The sequence below is a fragment of the Periophthalmus magnuspinnatus genome, chromosome 20, assembly GCF_009829125.3.
Source record: "Periophthalmus magnuspinnatus isolate fPerMag1 chromosome 20, fPerMag1.2.pri, whole genome shotgun sequence".
NCBI classification, from domain to species: Eukaryota; Metazoa; Chordata; class Actinopteri; order Gobiiformes; family Gobiidae; genus Periophthalmus; species Periophthalmus magnuspinnatus.
In genome coordinates, this window is record NC_047145.1 from 15,685,229 (window position 1) to 15,700,452 (window position 15,224).

A 15,224-nucleotide genomic window follows, 5' to 3' on the forward strand; every position below is an offset into this window, starting at 1 on the left:
TCTCACTCTCTTCTTCCCTCTCTCTCTCCTTCTCTTTTAATCTCACTCTCTCCTTCTCTTTCTCTCTCCGCTCTCTTACTCTCTCCCTGTCTCTCTTACTTTCTCTCTTAGTCTCACTCCCCCCTTCTTTCTCTCTCTCTCTTTCTCTCTCCGTCCCTTTCGCTCTCTCTTTTACTCTCTCTCCCTCCTTCCCTTTCTCTCTCCTTTACTCTCACTCTTACTCTCTCTTTAAAGACTTGATCTAAAGCTGATTTGACAAATGGGTTCAGCTGCGTCACATTTCTTTCAAAGTGTGTCCGGAAAACACGACCTAATGCGCTCGAGGTGCGCCTTTTGCACTTTTGGATCCTATAGCTTCTGGCACACGCCGCCTATAGTGCAGCCAGTCCACACCACCGGAGTCTCACTATAAAACTGTTACTAAATCACATCTACCGCTCTGGTAAATGCCAATTACCCGTAACAAGACGTAGACTAGAAGGCAAACACTCCAAACTGACGCGCACATTATATTGATATTGCTGCAAAGCGCACAGAGACTTGTAAATATCCATCTCCACAGGGTCCTCATGAGTCAGGTGTGTCAACAGAAAGCTCCGTAAGAGCAGCACTCACTCTCGGCTGGATCAAGTCAAATCCCTGCGCCTCTCTCATCCTTCTCCCCCGCCTCAGCTCTGGCTCTGCCGCCTTCCCCCGGTGCCCATCCCCCCTCGGCTACTGCTCACTCTGAGGAGGAGTGCCCTGCTAAATAATTGAGGCATATTCCCGTCTGCTGGCTGGGGTTTCTCTACATTTTTGGATGTTTTTTTTTTTTTTTTTTTTTTTTTTGATTTTGGAGAGAGTCAGTTTTAAAGATTCTGACGTCAATGGCCACTTAATTCCATGCAGGTCCACTGACAGTGCACATATTCAAAACTAGGATAACTATTTGTCTTTTGTCTAATTGCATTATAGAATTAAGCATTGTCTTGTAATAATTGTTGTTTTGGTGAATATTGATTAGAAGTGATAGCCTAATCATTGACCATTTTGAACAACAAGGTAAGTGTAAAAGGAACACTTCATGCTGTTATAATTTCACTTGGCTAGACAAAAGCTTTAATACTGCCTTTTGTCGTTTCAGTAATAAAAATGATGTAATGAGCTGCTAATTTTGAACACATTTAGGAATTACTGCCTTTAGGGAGCTTTGCCTTTTGTGTTGATGATGAGGGATTTGCTGCCACCTGCTGTCTAAATAAGAGAATGCATTTTCAAACGTCATCTGGACCCCAGGGTGCTCTACTTTAGGCTATGACATGACACACTCAAGTGACGCAGAAGCCAGGAAGAGAAAGCAAATTATTTATTCTATTGTTATCCTGAGAAGTATGATTCCATTTGATTTTAAAACATAAATCAAATAAATTAAAATGACAATGAAAAATCAGCAAATAAACACAATTAGATTATTAAAATAAAAGAGGAACTTTTCAACAATTACACTTTTAACATGGTACATTATATTTTGAACAATAAAATCTCTCCAGCCATCAATTTTGTGTCATAGTAAAAATATGAACATTTAAAAATATGTCAGTGTTTTAACCTTCTCAACATTCTTTATGAGCCTGAAGCCAGCAGCATCATCTTAGGCTTTGTAGTGCAAACTTAGATTCAAACTAAAATTACAGGTAAGACAATATTTTAAAACTACATTAATCTTGTATGATGCATAATGTTCCTCCACCTAATGGCTTTTATGTAAGTCCTAGCATGAATCAGTGGCACTTGCATATAATAAAATAAGAAAACAATACTAAATAAAGCTTATTTACTGTGCCATACTCTTTATAGTACTTGTTAATTGTCCGAAACTGCAGAGTTCAAGTCTTCTTCAGTGTGATCTGGAGGGGCTGGCTCAGACTGAGGCACCTCAGGGAGACACAGCGATTCTTTAGTGGTAATGGGTGCACCCAGCTCACCCGGATCCTCTGTGGTCGGAACAGTGCTGTGGTCCACATTTAAGGCCTCCTCTGCACCCTGGAGGTCTGACTGCTCATCCTTCTCTGGAGATAAAGGCCTTGGATCAGATGAGAAGTTTTCTAAAATACAGGCAAGAAAGCAAGAGTTAAAATATAGGCTTATTCTAATTGAGGTCAATGCATATAACACTAAACACTTAGATTCAATACCTTGGATTTATGTTAATGTTTTTGGACAATACAAGGGAGCAAAGAAAGAAGTATCCCATATACAAAATATAGACAATTTGATTACAGAACAGATTGATTTTGTACAATAATCATAATAATATTTAAAAAAAAAAGTAGAAGTGTGTATATGCCACAACTAACAACCCTGCAAAAATGAAACATAGTTATCTGTGTTTTAATTCCAAATACATAACTATATTCTTGGGTTCATTTGTAGCTAGTGCTTTAGGGAGCACTTATGACCTAAGCTATTCACTAACATGTTGGCAGTTGATCATATTACACTCTCACCGAGGCTTAACTGATCACAGGAATCTGCATCTCCATAATTTGCAAACATTGAGCTGTTCTCCACGTGACCAGTGGAGACCATGTCTGATAAATCCGGGGTTGTCACTTCAGGCAGGTTGGAAGTGTCTATCAATAACAAAACATATGAAAAGTTAGCTATTCTTTTGCTAGGCCATCAAGGTACATATTATAATAAAACAAAGAAAATACAGTTTGCTGTTTAAATTGTAATTTTCATTTTTTTCACCTGGCCATGGATTATCAACCATAAGACAAGACAAATGTTTTTATGTCAGCTGAGCAAAGTCCACATTGGACCATCTGTCTTTTCTACTCATGTTTTTATGCTTAAGTAATAGTCACAATGTTTGTTTTACCAGAAGCTGTGTTTTGATCCATTGTGAGAGGTAGATTGAGGTCTTGCACAGCTTCTTTAATCTGACTCAGATCTATTCCGCTGATATCAGAAGGCACCTGCAGTGAGAGTATTCATTGGTTTTATATTTCTACATTGAAAGGTCAGATATTTCTTTCTCTAGGTACCTCTGAGTGGTCATGACAAACAGGCTCTACATCCTGCACAACATTCTTCTGCATGTGTTCCTCCTCTGACTTTGGTGGAACTGGGTGAGTTGGGATCCGGTGCAAATAGCCATAGCCAATACCACAGCCTAAGCTAAAAAAACATAATGCAATTAGATAAAGTGTGTGTGTGTGTGTGTGTGTGTGTGTGTGTGTGTGTGTGTGTGTGTGTGTGTGTGTGTGTGTGTGTGTGTGTGTGTGTGTTATAATTAATGAATCACTACCTGCCCTCTCCTCCCCATGCACCATTTGGAGTCACCACCACTTCTCTGCATTGGCCAGTTTCTTTGTTGTACACAAGCAGTTTTAAAGGTTTTCCTTCACTGGCTTCAATCAAAGAGTAGAAATCCTCGGACTATAAGAGATGTTATTATTCTTAATACATACTTGTACTTAAATTGCCACATTTTAATAAACAAAATGAGTTCCTGGAGCTTACCTCTTGTAACACCTGGTCAGCTCCCACAATATAGTCATCAAAGGCAATAAGGCCAGCCAAGGCAGCAGGTGAATTTTCTTCCACATCCTACAAATATATGGTTGGTGTGTTAAAGACAAATGTATGGTTGGTGTGTAAAAAAAGGTCCTACATTATTTAATTTGTGCAAATTGGGTAGGCAATATTGGCAAGAATACTCAGATAAAAATAGTCATACAATTTTATGTCAAGCCAACACAAATATGCTGAAAGGAGAGGAGGAAAACATACTAGGAAGTGAGACACAATATACAAGAGGGATATGCATTTTTCATGCAACACAGAAGAAACACTGCAGTCTCATATATGTACTCCCTCTCAAGGACGAGATGGTTGATGATGTGGCTATAATTTCCAGCCCACTACAACAATCTCACAAATTTCTATCAATAATTGAGAGAAAGAATAAAACTCAATACTATATCACTATCAGTCATTATCAACAGATCACTCTCCAGCCCCTCCGCCTGCCCTCCTGCGTTCATGTGTTAATAGTATTCTTCTGTCTCTTGTTCTGTTTTGTCTTTATAATATTGTATGTTGTGCTATTTTTTGTGTGTGCTGAAACAGTCAAGTAGTTAAATACCACACAAATGTGAAATTGTGCAAGGAAAAGAAAGAAAAAAAATCACTCTAAACCATTATTATTTGAAAGTTTACAACATATTTTTCATTTTTAATCAGCTCTGTTTGCATTTTAAAAATAATATTAAACTTTTTCATAACTTAAAACAACATTCACAATATTATTGATGTTTTGATAATCTGCCCACCTCTAGTCAGCTTAGCTGGCAAGGAAAAACATGTTACCATCCGGGCATCATTTGTTTTAGTGAGCTGATTGTGCATTACTGCGATGTGTGCCATTGGGAGTCTTACCAGGACATGCCACACGTTCTCGTTGGCCCCCTCAAAGCTGCAGAAGCGGACACTGGCACCCAGCAGACCCTGGCCTCCCCACATGTTACTGGGTGTCACCTCCAGCTCTCTCACCCTCTGGGTTTTGGAGTTGTACACTTCAAGTTTGACTGCTTTCTCCACATTGGCTTTTAGTAGGTCTTTCAGTAAATCACTTTCTTTATTCTAAAAAAAACAAAAATATATAATATGGAAATTACTAGCAAATAAAAATATAAATTTAACAATTACTATGACAATGCTACTGAATAATATATTTCAATATCTCATGCATATTTTAAGTATACCCAAAAAGATACACTATAGACTATAATGTAGTAATGCACTATGCAATGTTTATGCACTTTATATTATCATATCTGATGCTCTCAGTATTTTGCTTACCTATTTTAATAGGTTATATCAGATCATTGGGCTATTGGGCTATTGCGCTATTGTGCCATGAGAAAAGGTTTGACAGTCCTCGCTAGTCCTACACTTACCAGTCTGGTATTGCCAATAGAAAGAATGAAGTCAAAGAAAGGCTCCAGACCCGCCTTAAGAGCAGGAGAATCATGTTGCACCTAAAAGAACAAGATCCGCCACACAGGTTTGATTAGAGTATAAAAATGAACAATGTCGCCCCTCCGTGTCGAAAGTCGGAATCACGCATTACGCGGATCCTTGAATCTGGATCCTGCTCTGCACTCTTGCATTGATTGTTAATATAAACAGTTAAATTACATTAACCGTAAGCATAGTACTTTGTTTTGCCAACAAATAAATGATGATAAGTCCCAACGATGCACACTTTTAACATGGGACGTGCCATAATGCCACCTCATCACGAGTCGACTATAACACAGACCACGAGTTTCACATAATTCAACATTTATTTTTTACTCAAAGCCTTATTACGGCTTCTTACCACATATTATTAGGTATATCAAAAAAGACATCGTAAGTGTAGTGCAACAAATTAGTTATTTACTTTGTAAATACGCACATCCACGCTACCAAAGGACGTTACGCGTGATCCGGGTGCAGACATTATCTTGACCTGCTTCAAACTTACCCCATGGACATGGTAGCCGCAGTTTGTCCCAGAGTCTAGCAAAAACGAGCTTTGTGACAGCCCCATTGTCTTACACTGTTATAACAATACCAGGCAGACGTGGCCGAGGTAGTTAGCAGGCATCACTGGTGGTATGTAGCTTTAAGGCTACTAGCAGCGCTGTCAAATGCGGGCGGTTAGACCTGACTAATAAATAAAGATACCAGAAACATCGAACTCGATCAACCACATGTATGTAATATGTCGAGCAAGATAACATCGATCATCATAAGTAATAATAATAATAATAATAATAATAATAATAATAATAATAATAATAATAATAATAATAATAATAATAATAATAATAATAATAATAATAATAATAATAATAATAAATATTATTACATTTTTAAATCGATCATCATAAGTGACCAGGTAAGAAACAAGTCAAGAAAACAATATTGCAATATAGCCTATTTTTACCCAGTGACCCAGATTTATTCATAGGCAATTCATTAGAGGTTTGGGAAGGTACATTTTGTTCACATGTGGCGTTGCTGACATTGGAACTAAAGTAGAAACATCTGTCTTTTTCCCAATGATAACAGAAAAAAAAGAAAAAAAGATGCAGGCCTGTTATGTTCTATTGATTTAAAACATTAGAAAATTATGGTCATGTTAGAAAATCTACCTTTATATAGCATACACCAATACATTAATTAGCCTGTGTGTTATTGTCAATTATAGGTAGTTCATTATGGCTTCTTATTTTGCATTTGGCTTTTATCCACATGGGTTGCTAATTTTGGCAGTACACTTTGAATCAAACTTTGAAATCTTCCACAATCTATTTAGCTGGTATAAATAGGCCTTGTTCAACACAGGTTTGTCCCACTAATCATCACAATGATTTGGCTTGTGGCTTTCATAGTCTGCGTTGGTAAGCTTGCTTTAATTTCTTGTAATTTTTTTTTTTTTTTTTCACTATATTCTTTTTTAATTTTGTTTTTCAGGGTTTGTCAGTGCAGAGACTCCCTCTCACTATAGAGTGCACAATGACAGGGTGATAGGGGGCCATGATGCTAAACCAGACGTCTGGAAGTGGCAGGTATGGTCTGCTCTAAAATGGTGGTTTTATAAGTTCATGTTTTAATATTTCTGTTTCTCCAGGTATCGCTGCAGCTAGATTCTTACAATGACGGTTCATTCTATCACATCTGTGGTGGCACCATTGTGGACTCTTTCTACATTATGACTGCAGCCCACTGTATCCTCAGGTTGGCTCTGAAAACCTGAAAGGGTTGCATTTAAAGAGATAAACTGGACATTAAATACTGTGCTCTTTTTAGCTCAGATCCTCAGCAGTACAGAGCAGTGGTGGGTGAGTATAACTTGGACCACTATGAGGGCAGTGAGCAGCTTCACCGTGTGGAGAAGATTGTTGTGCACCCTCATTGGAACGGAGACCTTGGCCTTGGGTAACGCTACATATTAGTATTAAAGGTTCACTGTATAACTTTACTGATAGAAGGTCTGTCATTGTTTTGTCATTATGAAGACATTATTGCTCTGCCTGGAATGTTCAACAGTATGGCATTAAACTTAAACTTAAATCTCTATGGAGAGATGCAGTTGCTGCCATCCAGAATTCACGTTTGTCAAAGCAATAGAAACACCTGTATAAAAGTGAATAAAAGCCAAATAGATACATTTCATTCTCTGAGACCTTCCAGGAGAAGCAATAACATATCCATGTTTAACAGTTGTTTAAATCAGAGTTTTTTGTGTCACTATAGAAACGATATCGCCATTTTGAGACTGGCTGATCCCATATATGATAATGGTCATGTTGCGATTGCCAATCTGCCTTCTCCAGGAGCAACACTGCCGAATAACTTTGAGTGTGTTATCACTGGTTGGGGTCTTATAGACTGTGAGTTGATAAATTAAGAAAACATATGGAGGTGTATTAGAGGTTTAAATTATAAAGTACTTTCTTGTTTGCAGTTTCAGGCAGCGTTCCTGCCATCCTGCAGGAGGCACCCATTCCTGTGGTGGAGCACTCTGTGTGCTCTCAGCCTGACTGGTGGGGCAGTTTGGCTAAGGAGACCATGGTCTGTGCTGGTGGAGATGGGATCATTTCAGGATGCCAGGTGCTTGTTTTAGGGCAAAATGTGCCATACAAAACAAATATTACAGTATATTAATAAGTTGTGTTCATGTGACATCACAACATTGTTGAATAGCAAACAACAAAGTTAAATCTGTCAACTGGACCAATCTTGTAGATAGATTTAAAGGCAGTGGCCACCAGCATTCTGATTGGTCCAATTGACAGATTTAACTTCGTTGTTTGCTATGGATCAGACCTGGACAACTGAGGGTCTACACAGACAACATTGTTGAATGCATATAGTTTAAACTGAGCTGGAAGACGGGTCAGAATTCTGTGGTAGAAATTGCTGTTTAACTGTCAGATTGCAGATTTGTTTACCTGGTTTTAAAGTTAATACCTCTGTAACTACTGGACATATCCACATGCAAGAAAAATGGCCACTAAATTAATCTTCCCTGTCAACACAAATGATGAGATTATTGTCAAATGGAAGGACATTAAATCATAAGATTAATGTGGCAACTAAGTTTCTAGAGCCAATCCCAAACAATAATTATCATTTTCAGTATGTGTGAATGTTTTGATATTTGTTTCGAAAACAGTTAATATCCCATGGAATTATATTGGCTTTCCCTCTCCTTCTAAAATTATGAATGCAACCTATTATAAAATTCATAACTGATCAGACATATTTAAAAGCAAACTCAATTATGTCATTATGGTGCTAGTAGCTGTGTAACTGGTATTTACCATCCTGCTGCTGTGTCCCAGGGCGACTCTGGGGGTCCGCTGAACTGTTTCACTGACGAAGCCTGGAGGGTCTATGGTGTGGTCAGCTATGGTCCTGCTGGCATGTGCAACCAGCTGCGCAAGCCCACCGTCTTTACCAGAGTGGCATCTTTTATGGACTGGATGTATTCGGTATGCACCAGAGTCACACATTAAAGATTTATTTGTTGCCTGTTTTTAATATTTAATTTTGTATTTCAGGTGATGTATAATTAAGTTCATAATTTTGAACCCATCAATAAAATTATAATTTTAGTTGTCTTTTTGTTTTTTGCACCACAATTACTACAAGCTTTTGTAGACTAGAGAAACTGAGTGAATGTGCTTTGTTTGATAATGTAGATTTCAGGTGTTGTGAAAGTACTCATGCATCTGTGAATTTATGTACAATGTATTATTATTATTATTACTACTACTACTACTACTACTACTACTACTACTACTAATAATAATAATAATAATAATAATAATAATAATAATAATAATAATAATAATAATAATAATAATAATAATAATAATACTAATAAAGTTTTAGTAACATTTGTGGCATAGTAGAAAAGTTCCACAATTAATAGTCAGAACAGACAAAATATTACATAGGAATGCATAATATAATAATAAATAAAATAATAATAATAAAATAATAATACAATTTGAAAATACATTTAAAAATCGGATCATCATAAGTGACCAGGTAAGAAACAAGTCAAGAAAACAATATTGCAGTATAGCCTATTATTACCCAGTGACCCAGATTTATTCATAGGCAATTCATTAGCGTTTTGGGAAGGTACATTTTGTTCACATGTGGCGTTGCTGACATTGGAACTAAAGTTGGAAGATCTGTCTTTTTCCCACCAGTGATAACAGAAAAAGATGCAGGCCTGTTATGTTCTATTGATTTAAAACATTAGAAAATTATGGTCATGTTAGAAAATCTACCTTTATATAGCATACACCAATACATTAATTAGCCTGTGTGTTATTGTCAATTATAGGTAGTTCATTATGGCTTCTTATTTTGCATTTGGCTTTTATCCACATGGGTTGCTGATTTTGGCAGTACACTTTGAATCAAACTTTGAAATCTTCCACAATCTATTTAGCCGGTATAAATAGGCCTTGTTCAACACAGGTTTGTCCCACTAATCATCACAATGATTTGGCTTGTGGCTTTCATAGTCTGCGTTGGTAAGCTTGCTTTAATTTCTCTTCATTTATTTTATTTTTTACACTATTTTGTTTTTCAGGGTTTGTCAGTGCAGAGACTCCCTCTCACTATAGAGTGCACAATGACAGGGTGACAGGGGGCCATGATGCTAAACCAGACGTCTGGAAGTGGCAGGTATGGTCTGCTCTAAAATGAGGGTTTTATAAGTTCACGTTTTAATCTTTCTGTTTCTCCAGGTATCGCTGCAGCTAGATTCTTCCAGTGATGGTTCATTCTATCACATCTGTGGTGGAAGCATTGTGAACTCTTTCCACATTATGACAGCAGCCCACTGTATCCTCAGGTTGGCTCTGAAAACCTGAAAGGGTTGCATTTAAAGAGATAAACTGGACATTAAATACTGTGCTCTTTTTAGGTCGAATCCTCAGCAGTACAGAGCAGTGGTGGGTGAGTATAACTTGGACCACTATGAGGGCAGTGAGCAGCTTCACCGTGTGGAGAAGATTGTTGTGCACCCTCATTGGAATGGAGACCTTGGCCTTGGGTAACGCTACATATTAGTATTAAAGGTTCACTGTATAACTTTACTGATAGAAGGTCTGTCATTGTTTTGTCATTATGAAGACATTATTGCTCTGCCTGGAATGTTCAACAGTATGGCATTAAACTTAAACTTAAATCTCTATGGAGAGATGCAGTTGCTGCCATCCAGAATTCACGTTTGTCAAAGCAATAGAAACACCTGTATAAAAGTGAATAAAAGCCAAATAGATACATTTCATTCTCTGAAACCTTCCAGGAGAAGCAATAACATATCCATGTTTAACAGTTGTTTAAATCAGAGCTTTTTGTGTCACTATAGAAACGATATCGCCATTTTGAGACTGGCTGATCCCATATATGATAATGGTCATGTTGCGATTGCCAATCTGCCTTCTCCAGGAGCAACACTGCCTAATAACTTTGAGTGTGTTATCACTGGTTGGGGTCTTATAGACTGTGAGTTGATAAATTAAGAAAACATATGGAGGTGTATTAGAGGTTTAAATTATAAAGTACTTTCTTGTTTGCAGTTTCAGGCAGCGTTCCTGCCATCCTGCAGGAGGCACCCATTCCTGTGGTGGAGCACTCTGTGTGCTCTCAGCCTGACTGGTGGGGCAGTTTGGCTAAGGAGACCATGGTCTGTGCTGGTGGAGATGGGATCATTTCAGGATGCCAGGTGCTTGTTTTAGGGCAAAATGTGCCATACAAAACAAATATTACAGTATATTAATAAGTTGTGTTCATGTGACATCACAACATTGTTGAATAGCAAACAACAAAGTTAAATCTGTCAACTGGACCAATCTTGTAGATAGATTTAAAGGCAGTGGCCACCAGCATTCTGATTGGTCCAATTGACAGATTTAACTTCGTTGTTTGCTATGGATCAGACCTGGACAACTGAGGGTCTACACAGACAACATTGTTGAATGCATATAGTTTAAACTGAGCTGGAAGACGGGTCAGAATTCTGTGGTAGAAATTGCTGTTTAACTGTCAGATTGCAGATTTGTTTACCTGGTTTTAAAGTTAATACCTCTGTAACTACTGGACATATCCACATGCAAGAAAAATGGCCACTAAATTAATCTTCCCTGTCAACACAAATGATGAGATTATTGTCAAATGGAAGGACATTAAATCATAAGATTAATGTGGCAACTAAGTTTCTAGAGCCAATCCCAAACAATAATTATCATTTTCAGTATGTGTGAATGTTTTGATATTTGTTTCGAAAACAGTTAATATCCCATGGAATTATATTGGCTTTCCCTCTCCTTCTAAAATTATGAATGCAACCTATTATAAAATTCATAACTGATCAGACATATTTAAAAGCAAACTCAATTATGTCATTATGGTGCTAGTAGCTGTGTAACTGGTATTTACCATCCTGCTGCTGTGTCCCAGGGCGACTCTGGGGGTCCGCTGAACTGTTTCACTGACGAAGCCTGGAGGGTCTATGGTGTGGTCAGCTATGGTCCTGCTGGCATGTGCAACCAGCTGCGCAAGCCCACCGTCTTTACCAGAGTGGCATCTTTTATGGACTGGATGTATTCGGTATGCACCAGAGTCACACATTAAAGATTTATTTGTTGCCTGTTTTTAATATTTAATTTTGTATTTCAGGTGATGTATAATTAAGTTCATAATTTTGAACCCATCAATAAAATTATAATTTTAGTTGTCTTTTTGTTTTTTGCACCACAATTACTACAAGCTTTTGTAGACTAGAGAAACTGAGTGAATGTGCTTTGTTTGATAATGTAGATTTCAGGTGTTGTGAAAGTACTCATGCATCTGTGAATTTATGTACAATGTATTATTATTATTATTACTACTACTACTACTACTACTACTACTACTACTACTAATAATAATAATAATAATAATAATAATAATAATAATAATAATAATAATAATAATAATAATAATAATAATAATACTAATAAAGTTTTAGTAACATTTGTGGCATAGTAGAAAAGTTCCACAATTAATAGTCAGAACAGACAAAATATTACATAGGAATGCATAATATAATAATAAATAAAATAATAATAATAAAATAATAATACAATTTGAAAATACATTTAAAAATCGGATCATCATAAGTGACCAGGTAAGAAACAAGTCAAGAAAACAATATTGCAGTATAGCCTATTATTACCCAGTGACCCAGATTTATTCATAGGCAATTCATTAGCGTTTTGGGAAGGTACATTTTGTTCACATGTGGCGTTGCTGACATTGGAACTAAAGTTGGAAGATCTGTCTTTTTCCCACCAGTGATAACAGAAAAAGATGCAGGCCTGTTATGTTCTATTGATTTAAAACATTAGAAAATTATGGTCATGTTAGAAAATCTACCTTTATATAGCATACACCAATACATTAATTAGCCTGTGTGTTATTGTCAATTATAGGTAGTTCATTATGGCTTCTTATTTTGCATTTGGCTTTTATCCACATGGGTTGCTGATTTTGGCAGTACACTTTGAATCAAACTTTGAAATCTTCCACAATCTATTTAGCCGGTATAAATAGGCCTTGTTCAACACAGGTTTGTCCCACTAATCATCACAATGATTTGGCTTGTGGCTTTCATAGTCTGCGTTGGTAAGCTTGCTTTAATTTCTCTTCATTTATTTTATTTTTTACACTATTTTGTTTTTCAGGGTTTGTCAGTGCAGAGACTCCCTCTCACTATAGAGTGCACAATGACAGGGTGACAGGGGGCCATGATGCTAAACCAGACGTCTGGAAGTGGCAGGTATGGTCTGCTCTAAAATGAGGGTTTTATAAGTTCACGTTTTAATCTTTCTGTTTCTCCAGGTATCGCTGCAGCTAGATTCTTCCAGTGATGGTTCATTCTATCACATCTGTGGTGGAAGCATTGTGAACTCTTTCCACATTATGACAGCAGCCCACTGTATCCTCAGGTTGGCTCTGAAAACCTGAAAGGGTTGCATTTAAAGAGATAAACTGGACATTAAATACTGTGCTCTTTTTAGGTCGAATCCTCAGCAGTACAGAGCAGTGGTGGGTGAGTATAACTTGGACCACTATGAGGGCAGTGAGCAGCTTCACCGTGTGGAGAAGATTGTTGTGCACCCTCATTGGAATGGAGACCTTGGCCTTGGGTAACGCTACATATTAGTATTAAAGGTTCACTGTATAACTTTACTGATAGAAGGTCTGTCATTGTTTTGTCATTATGAAGACATTATTGCTCTGCCTGGAATGTTCAACAGTATGGCATTAAACTTAAACTTAAATCTCTATGGAGAGATGCAGTTGCTGCCATCCAGAATTCACGTTTGTCAAAGCAATAGAAACACCTGTATAAAAGTGAATAAAAGCCAAATAGATACATTTCATTCTCTGAAACCTTCCAGGAGAAGCAATAACATATCCATGTTTAACAGTTGTTTAAATCAGAGCTTTTTGTGTCACTATAGAAACGATATCGCCATTTTGAGACTGGCTGATCCCATATATGATAATGGTCATGTTGCGATTGCCAATCTGCCTTCTCCAGGAGCAACACTGCCTAATAACTTTGAGTGTGTTATCACTGGTTGGGGTCTTATAGACTGTGAGTTGATAAATTAAGAAAACATATGGAGGTGTATTAGAGGTTTAAATTATAAAGTACTTTCTGTTTGCAGTTTCAGGCAGCGTTCCTGCCATCCTGCAGGAGGCACCCATTCATGTTGTGGCGCACTCTGTGTGCTCTCAGCCTGACTGGTGGGACAGTTTTGCTAAGGAGACCATGGTCTGTGCTGGTGGAGATGGGATCATTTCAGGATGCCAGGTGCTTGTTTTAGGGCAAAATGTGCCATACAAAACAAATATTACAGTATATTAATAAGTTGTGTTCATGTGACATCACAACATTGTTGAATGCATATAGTTTAAATTGAGCTGGAAGACAGGTCAGAATTCTGTGGTAGAAATTGCTGTTTGACTGTGAAATTGCAAATTTGTTGACCTGGTTTATAGTTAATACCTCTGTAACTACTGGACATATCCACTTGCAAGAAAAATGGTCACTAAATTAATCTTCCCAGCACAAATGATGGGTTTATTGCCAAAGGACAGTAATTCATAAGATTAATATGGCAACTAAGTTTGTAGAGCCAATCCCAAACAATAATTATCTTTTTTTAATGATTGTTGTCTAACTGGTATTTACCATCCTGCTGCTGTGTCCCAGGGCGACTCTGGGGGTCCGCTGAACTGTTTCACTGACGGAGCCTGGAGGGTCTATGGTGTGGCCAGCTTTGCTCCTTCTGGCATGTGCAACCAGCTGCAAAAGCCCACCGTCTTTACCAGAGTGGCGTCTTTTATGGACTGGATATATTCGGTATGTACCAGAGTCACACATTAAAGATACATTTGTTGCCTGTTTTTAATATTTAATTTTGTATTTCAGGTGATGCATAATTAAGTTCATAATTTTGAACCCATCAATAAAATTATAATTTTAGTTGTCTTGTTGTTTTTTGCACCACAATTAGCACAAGCTTTTGTAGACTAGATAAACTGAGTGAATGTGCTTTGGTTTGAAAATGTAGATTTCATGCATCTGTGAATTTATGTACAATACATATATACATGTGCAATTCTATGTTTCATGTATATATGTATTGTAGTTCTTTTTCAAGTCAGCAGGTGGTGTGAGTGTTCTTCAATACTGTCAAATAAAAACATTCATGTATACCTACCCTATATGTTCTTAAATCTCATCTCTGAAGCACATTGCAGAGGTAGTAGTTTCGTTTCAGTCTGATGTGGAGCACTTCCTGTTATAAACTTTGACCCTAAACTGAAACTTCAGTCGACGGAAAACTTCAGAGAATGTAAACAGCACAGCACACATCTCCACAGAGACTGGCTCTACCCCAACCACCACACTACAGTATGGTAACTGAAGAAAACGTAACTGTGGACAAATAGCTACATTCTTTACAGCAGTTGTCAGGAATCAGTAGTGTGACTTCATACTCTCCACATAATTTTTTTCTAGACATAACACATTTCTGAGGTCAAAATGAAAGCTGAGGAATGTCCCTCATGGCTACATGCACATAGCCATATATTCA

At 37.4% G+C, this 15,224-nt stretch overlaps 3 protein-coding genes across 5 annotated transcripts; 2 read left to right on the forward strand and 1 right to left on the reverse strand.

Moving 5' to 3' along the window:
- Window positions 1–1,323: 1,323 nt before the first annotated feature.
- Window positions 1,324–5,682, reverse strand: LOC117388423 (Golgi reassembly-stacking protein 1-like). The gene is made up of 9 exons (XM_033985971.2): window positions 5,519–5,682; window positions 4,947–5,027; window positions 4,426–4,629; window positions 3,508–3,594; window positions 3,293–3,423; window positions 3,030–3,162; window positions 2,864–2,960; window positions 2,487–2,612; window positions 1,324–2,084 (listed from the first exon to the last, which is right to left on the reverse strand). Exons 1-9 carry the CDS (start codon window positions 5,582–5,584, stop codon window positions 1,843–1,845), a joined length of 1,167 nt encoding a protein of 388 aa, XP_033841862.1. The 5' UTR covers window positions 5,585–5,682; the 3' UTR covers window positions 1,324–1,842.
- Window positions 5,683–6,339: 657 nt separating this feature from the next.
- On the forward strand, window positions 6,340–8,660 carry LOC117388424 (chymotrypsin-like elastase family member 1). Its single transcript, XM_033985972.2, has 8 exons — window positions 6,340–6,440; window positions 6,514–6,608; window positions 6,671–6,777; window positions 6,850–6,978; window positions 7,297–7,433; window positions 7,508–7,653; window positions 8,388–8,537; window positions 8,607–8,660. The coding sequence occupies exons 1-8, from the start codon at window positions 6,407–6,409 to the stop codon at window positions 8,619–8,621; spliced, it is 813 nt and encodes a 270-aa protein (XP_033841863.2). The 5' UTR covers window positions 6,340–6,406; the 3' UTR covers window positions 8,622–8,660.
- Window positions 8,661–9,534: 874 nt separating this feature from the next.
- LOC117388438 (chymotrypsin-like elastase family member 1) lies at window positions 9,535–14,600 on the forward strand. 3 transcript variants are annotated; one of them, XM_055229939.1, is made up of 8 exons: window positions 9,535–9,596; window positions 9,656–9,750; window positions 9,813–9,919; window positions 9,992–10,120; window positions 10,439–10,575; window positions 10,650–10,795; window positions 11,530–11,679; window positions 14,555–14,600. In XM_055229939.1, the coding sequence occupies exons 1-8, from the start codon at window positions 9,563–9,565 to the stop codon at window positions 14,567–14,569; spliced, it is 813 nt and encodes a 270-aa protein (XP_055085914.1). In that variant the 5' UTR covers window positions 9,535–9,562; the 3' UTR covers window positions 14,570–14,600. The 3 variants fall into 3 exon arrangements, with proteins under 3 accessions (XP_055085914.1, XP_033841691.2, XP_033841875.1); XM_033985800.2 differs by lacking the exon at window positions 14,555–14,600 and adding an exon at window positions 11,749–11,802; XM_033985984.2 differs by lacking the exons at window positions 9,535–9,596; window positions 9,656–9,750; window positions 9,813–9,919; ... (2 more) ...; window positions 10,650–10,795; window positions 11,530–11,679 and adding exons at window positions 12,672–12,735; window positions 12,795–12,889; window positions 12,952–13,058; ... (2 more) ...; window positions 13,788–13,933; window positions 14,336–14,485 and having other exon boundaries at window positions 14,555–14,590.
- The last annotated feature ends 624 nt before the right edge of the window (window positions 14,601–15,224 follow it).